Consider the following 6,791-nt stretch of genomic DNA (forward strand, 5'->3'; position numbering starts at 1 on the left):
GAGTGGAAACTTACCGACTAGTGTCAGTACTCGCAAATTGTAGTGAACTTCAGGCATCAAAGAGACCGCTCATTTACAGTACAAGGATTAACTATAAACCTCTGAGAGATTTATTATTTACAGTACACAATGAAATCCTAGAAATCTTGTACACTGCATTATTTCAAACAAAAAGATAACTAAGGAGTTTCACTAGATTCATGAGAGAAGCATACTGGAAATACAGACTGGCGACGCTGATACTGTTTTGTGGCAACCACAACCTACCAAGTAGTATGAACTACCTATACACAAGACATGGTAGATTGAGAGATGTACACAAAGGAGCAAAACTAAAATAAAGAACAAAATCAAAAGGATCTGCCCTGCAGATTCATTATTAGTGTAGTGATACAACAACCGAACACAGGCAAACTACAGTTTACGTGGCGATAGACTGTCAATTCATGTGTTTGACAAAAGAAACCGGGCTATTTTCTCGTACTTGTTCGCCATCTATTCTACTTTCCGAATTATGTTCATACACTTGTGTTCACAGGAAGTATGTCAACTGCTCCTTCTTCCTCGACCCGCCTTCACCATACAAATCATTCCATTGCTTCAACTCACCCATTATGGAACCTTCAGCAGCAAAGCTCGCCGCCACCTGCAATTCCACGGTTATATATTAACGGCTTCTACTACATGCTTGCATTTGCGAATACTATTTGCATTGTACTAGAAAACCAGTTCACCTGGTTCTTTGCTTCTTTCAAATCTGCCATGTTTAATGGCCTTAGAATGATCTCCTTGTCTTTTTGTTTTATCTTTGAAGGATCTAGTGGACTGCCTCCTTTTTCCAGTTTCATCTTCTCCTGGAGATATTCGAGTGTTAGCTTCAGAAATTTGACAGGTTTTTTCATGGATACAATGCTTAGTATGGTGGTGATGAGATTACCAGTTCCTTCTTCCTTTCCTTCTGTATCAGTTCCCTCACAGGGCGATATGCCGCCGTTGTGCAAAGGTTCTGTGCAGAGCAAACTGAGTTAGCCAAGAAGTGTTTTAAGTGGAGAAAGATTCATGTCTCATGATACTAACCTTGAGATCACTGCCAGTGTATCCTTCAGTCATGGTTGCTAGTTCCTTATAATCTAGTCCTTCATCAACTTTCTCCTTCGACAGAAGCCTCTTCATAATCATTTCCCGATTTTGCACTGATGGTAAGCCGACCATGATTCTATGAAACCAAAGGAGCATGTGCTTCAGGCAAAATGGTAGACAAAAAACAACGCTAGGGATTGATTTCAAGGAAGGGGTGCCAACCTGCGCTCAAACCTTCTGATGATAGCCTCGTCAAGATCAAAAGGACGGTTGGTCGCAGCAAGAACAAGAATTTTTTGATCTGGTCTTGACAGGAGACCATCCCAGTGTGTCATAAACTCATTCTTAATCTTCCTCATTGCCTCATGCTCTCCAGCTCTGTTTCGCTGCCCAAGCATGCTATCAACCTCATCGACGAAAATGATAGTGGGCGATACTTTAGCAGCTAAAGTGAACAATGCTCTAACATTCTTTTCGTCTTCACCAAACCACTTTGATGTGATAGTCGACATCGATACGTTTATGAAACTTGCTTGAGCTTCATTTGCAATAGCCTTGGCTAGCATCGTCTTGCCAGTTCCAGGAGGACCAAAGAGTAATATACCTCTACAGGGCTTAAGAAGACCCCCCTTGAAGAGATCTGGCCGTCGGAGGGGTAGCATGACAAGCTCTTGAAGGGATTCTTTGATATCTTCCAATGCACCGATATCATCAAATGAAACTCCAATTTCATTCGCGGGTATCACTTCTGGTCTGATGCGCTTTTCAAACTCATTATCCGGGGGCACTTCCTAAACGCAATAAAAAAGGAATTGCAGATGGGTAAATTAGTTTCCTGGAACCTGCACCAAGTAACATTAAAGTGGCCAATAGTTATCTTACTGGTAATTTTGCAGGTGGAAGTGGATTCTCTGGTTTCTTTGGTTCTGTTTTGCTCTCAGGAGGAGGAGCTGGAGTAGCGGCAGCAGGAGCTGCTGGTGGCAGCAAAGTTGCAGGTTTTGTTTCCAATTTTGCAGCAGTCGGAGCAATTCCCTTTTCAGCAATCTATGTAGTTGAGGCATGTCATTGTTTATAATTGTTAATTCTAAACTTTCTAATAGAATTGGATGCCTATGCTAGAAATCAAGCCGCCTCGTTGGAAAAACAATAAATAGGTACTCCCCCTGTTCTAAAATACAGCGCATGTAGATTTTTTTTTCAAAAGTAAGCTTTGTGAAGTTTGACCAACTTTATAGGGAAAGCTATGTACATCTATAATACCAAATAAACATTGCATTTATTTGATATTAATGTTGATTTTCCCCATATAAACTTGGTCAAACTTTACGAAGTTTGACTTTTGAATAATCTACATGCATTATATTTTGGAACCAAGGGAGTACAAAGAAATTAAATAGTGGAATCTCTTAGGAATAAGACCAATTCTTTTTCAGTCACCTAGAAGTGTAAAAACAATAAAAAGAAACAAACCTTTCGAGCGTCAGTATGTCTTTCCAACTTCATGGTGTCCTTATCGCACACCTTGTTCTCTTGAAAAATTTCCAATGCATGGGACAAGCTGCACAATTGAAGAGTCATAAACCAAGGCAGAGATGATGAAGCCAACAGACAACTATACCAAAATGCAATTACCTTTTAGCAGATAGAATTAGTTTTCCATTCCGGTACTCTGGGTCTTTATGATTCATCAAGTGGTAAGAAACTGCAGATACCACAATCTCCTCAATATACTTACTGAGGCCCATTGTATCGGATAGACATATTGAGCCTAAATCAAGACACTCGAGATCATTCTCTGCAAGGACTTCCGTGATATGGTTCCGATTATCTTGAAACTGAATAATCTTCATATCTTCTTCTAACTGGGAGTTCCAGCTTACAAGGCAATTCTCATTTTCGGGCGGCTTGATGTCTATGTTATATGGGAATAAAGCAGATAGCCTGTCATCCAGCTCATCATCATCAAAGTCCATATCCACAATCCTTGAACCGAGAAGCAGCACTGGCCCTTCAAGCTTGGCCAGTAGTTTCTCAAATAAAAGAAACATTTTGGGGGACTTCTGAAGAAACTTCTCGACATCTCTTATGTAGAGGACAATTGGGCTCTTCTTAGATACTTTATGCAGAACCTTGTATAACGCTTGCACCAGCATTTTCTCATCAAAAGTCCAGCTACTAGAACGTCTGAGAGGAGCTGCAGTGTTTGTTGCAAAAAAAAAATGCATAGTGTGAAGCAGCAGCGCAACAAGAAATAGTGAAGTTAATGTCTACAGCACGAGAAACAGTGGAACAAACATGGCAAAATGATACAGCTCATATTTTCTTCTCTGTTCATTTTGATTCCAACTTTGTGCATGAGATAAGTGTTATCTGAAGGGAACTAGACATGCAAGCATGTGTGTCCATACCTTCCAAGTAAAACTGTTGAGTGTGTAGGATAACGTGAACACTGAGGTACATCGACAGAAAGAACATAAACAAACTACTTCTCGTCGATTTGTGCATCACTTCCATTGTGGCAATAGTTGCATTTAGATCTAATTCACTACCTTGCAAGTCGGAAATTAATAACAGATCACCATTTGACATGCAAGTAAACAGCATAATGAGGAAATGCTCAAATACACACAAGGCATACATACATGAAAACTAATAGTTTCCTCAGGGTCACGAAATTTATTTTGTGCCACTGCAAGTCTTTCAAAAGGACATGCTATGACCTGAATTGCTTGGAGGGCCTTGCGATGCCAGGCTACTCATATCTGATGAAGTAGATGCATTTCTTCTGAGCCTGGGCATGCTGTTTGTACTTTCAGAGCTCCTGTAAATTTTATAAGGAAATAAGTAAATGCTTTTTGTTTCTGTAATGGGTCCACTATAGTGAAATTTTCTCACACCTTAATTTCATGTCGGTCATACTGCTTTGTCTACGCATACCTCCTGCAACATAAAATGAAAGTACATCAATGAATATACAGATACAAATTCTGCAAGTAGATACACACAATGGGAATCATGTTCCACAGTGCATGCATGCAACTGAATTTAGTTATGCCCAAGAGCGAGTATTGATATTCCTTCACAGCATTCAGTCTAAATGAAGGCCAAGTTAGGTAAAGTCAGTATAGTGGTCAATGCTTTATTCGCAGGAACTGCACTGGGTGGGAAACTTCATTTATGTTTTTTAAGATAAAACATGAAGTTCATTTATTTTTCAAGTAAATTCAGGAACTTAATTTATTCTATCAGTTCCACAGATCTTCTGATTGTCTAGTACTCTGTTGTTTGAGTACTTGTTTTATTAATCAAATGAATTCAAATGCACACGACATACATAGTGTCAATATATGAGAAAAAGGCATACACCCTCTTTTTCTTCTATGAGTAAGAATGGACTCATGATTTGAGGCTTCTAGTGTGTGTGAATCACTAAATCAGTGTAATATTGATATGAAAATACATGTTCCATCCAGTTTGCATAAATAGGATTGTACATGGATGTTCTCACCAACTGCTAATCACTGACCTGAGTTGAACATATTTAGATAAAAACTGAAGTAGGTTACTACCACTACAGAAGACCGAATACAAACTAAATGCTGAAGCATCACCTCTGGATTGCTCCTTCTGTGGAGTCATCGTAAAAGACTGGAGTAATCCAGACATCTTTTCAAGAGTCGTCTCGGAGATGGATCTTGTAACAGACTGATGAGAAGAAAAATACTCTCCAGTTAGCAGTTCTTAGATAAAATTTACCAATATTTTCCGTCGACAAACCAAAAAGAATCAGTGTATGATGCAGAACAAATTGTGCCGACGTATCGAAAATAAGCTCCTGGGCGCACCAAACATTCAGAAATAGAAAGATTGGAAACAGTATGCAACTATGGCAAATTTTGAAGATCAAAAGCAGAACCAGTGGTATGCTAAGGTCTTACCTGTTCGCTGCTACCGGTGCCGTATTTGCCGTGAAGCTGCAAGGAACACCACTGCATTACAACATATCCAGAGATGCGCAAGGACTTAAATGCTCCGGTGAAACTCACCTTTATGAGAAAATCTGTAGGATCCAGCAGGAGGATTTTGGCTTCGAAATAGTGCGCGAGCGCCTTGGCGAGCATCTGCTGGTAAAGCTCTTCAAGAGAGGAACTTGGCCTTAGATTACTCGGTCCGAAGCAGCGGGAGTATGGTCAAGCAAAGTCCTTGAGCTGCTGTGATGAAGATGGTTTTTACCTGCAGGGCCTGACAGCAGAATCGCGCGGCTAGCAGGGGCGAGATTCCTGGTGTATTTGGAGATCTCTGCTTGCTTCAGGTGGACGTACGCGGCGCTCGTCAGCACGACGCGTGTTTGCTCACTGCAAAGGGGCGATTGAGGGGGTAAAAAGCAGAATTGTACACGCGAAAACAGAGCTTAGGGCGCGTAATCTATCAGTGAGCTAGTGTCATGCATGGTTGGCTGATCCAAGCAGATTTTGCTCATAAAACTGACAACATAGAGAGACTCTTCATGAGCTTTTGAACCCTCTGGGTTTCTCCTGCCTGTGATCCGAGTACCACCTTTCATGGACATTTCAGAAAGGAAAAAAGACATTTCACTTCTTTCAGAAACGCAAAGCTCCATAAGGCCGAAAAATTACACAAAAACACCGGGTTTTTCTTCTTCTTTTACATGCAAACTATGCAGTTCATATGTAACCACCTTTCATGGAAGTATTCACCAACTGGGTTTCTCCTGCCTGTGATCTGAGTTCTGACAGCATAGCGATTCTGTCACCACCTTTCATGGACATTTCAGAAAGGAAAAAAGACATTTCACTTCTTTCAGTGACGCAAAGCTCCATGAGGCCGAATATTACACAAAAACTCCGGTTTTTTATTCTTCTTTTACATGCAAAATATGCAGTTCATATGTACATCTAATTCATGCACATCACACAGAGATGAGGGGACTTTCCCCACCAGAAGATCAGCCCAAAACATCTAGGACGATGGAAGGTGACGGGACAGCTTCTACAGTTCCATGCCTACGTGCCGAGAGAAAGAGAGATGGACTTTTTTGCGCCGGAAGGAGAACGTTACCTGAGGTAGTATGGGAACTCGTCGAAGGTGACCTTGCTGTCCCTGCCGTCGACGACGAGGCGGCGGAGCTCGTGCTCCACCCGCTCCAGCGTCACCCCGGCCCGCGCCGGGCCTCCAGACCCTCCGCCCGACCACGGCGCGGATGCCAGCCCCAGCCCCACGCCGACGCCTATCCCGATCCCCACCGCCGACATCACCATGTGCTTCCCCTCCATGCCGGCCGGCCGGCTGAGCCTGAACTCCCTCCGACGGCGATGCGAACCAACGTTGAGCTAGCTAGCTTCTCCTCCTCCGCGGACCGCGCGCGGTGTCTGCACGAGAGTGGCTAAAAGAGATTGGAGAGATCAACGGGGGACGGACGACGACGACGACAGCATCTGGCTAATAATGGATGGTTTTGGCGAGATGGAGGGGAGGGGGAGCGGGAGGGGGTGGCGCAAGTGTCGGGCCTCTCACTCTTTCTGTTCGTTGCGCTCTCTCTCTCTCTGTGTGCAGCGCTGTGCAGGTTTCTCGTATGTTCTTGGCTGCTTAGCCGCGGGAGGGGCAATGGGGGCTGGGCACGCGGGCGCGTACGTGTGCAGCGTGCTGGAGTATATGAAAGGAGGCGATGAGGATGAGCATGGGCGCGTGTG

The 6,791-nt window shown here is 43.0% G+C and overlaps 1 protein-coding gene across 1 annotated transcript; it reads right to left on the reverse strand.

Moving 5' to 3' along the window:
• Positions 1-338: 338 nt before the first annotated feature.
• Positions 339-6,791, reverse strand: DAA1 (P-loop containing nucleoside triphosphate hydrolases superfamily protein). The gene is made up of 15 exons (XM_048700962.2): positions 6,160-6,791; positions 5,314-5,435; positions 5,127-5,215; positions 5,019-5,054; positions 4,692-4,785; positions 3,978-4,020; positions 3,801-3,901; positions 2,713-3,274; positions 2,551-2,638; positions 1,963-2,124; positions 1,303-1,871; positions 1,078-1,216; positions 938-1,006; positions 735-854; positions 339-646 (listed from the first exon to the last, which is right to left on the reverse strand). Exons 1-15 carry the CDS (start codon positions 6,372-6,374, stop codon positions 533-535), a joined length of 2,523 nt encoding a protein of 840 aa, XP_048556919.1. The 5' UTR covers positions 6,375-6,791; the 3' UTR covers positions 339-532.

The sequence above is a fragment of the Triticum urartu genome, chromosome 3A, assembly GCF_056163025.1.
Source record: "Triticum urartu cultivar PI428250 chromosome 3A, HENAU_Tu73, whole genome shotgun sequence".
Lineage (NCBI taxonomy): Eukaryota > Viridiplantae > Streptophyta > Magnoliopsida > Poales > Poaceae > Triticum > Triticum urartu.

Excerpts from the sequence above, each read along its gene's own strand:
- DAA1 (XM_048700962.2), bottom strand. The coding sequence starts at position 6,374 with ATGGAGGGGAAGCACATGGTGATGTCGGCGGTGGGGATCGGGATAGGC. Across the intron at positions 4,786-5,018 it reads GCACCGGTAGCAGCGAACAG|TCTGTTACAAGATCCATCTC; the intron begins GTAAGACCTTAG and ends TCTTCTCATCAG. Across the intron at positions 855-937 it reads AGGAAAGGAAGAAGGAACTG|GAGAAGATGAAACTGGAAAA; the intron begins GTAATCTCATCA and ends GAATATCTCCAG.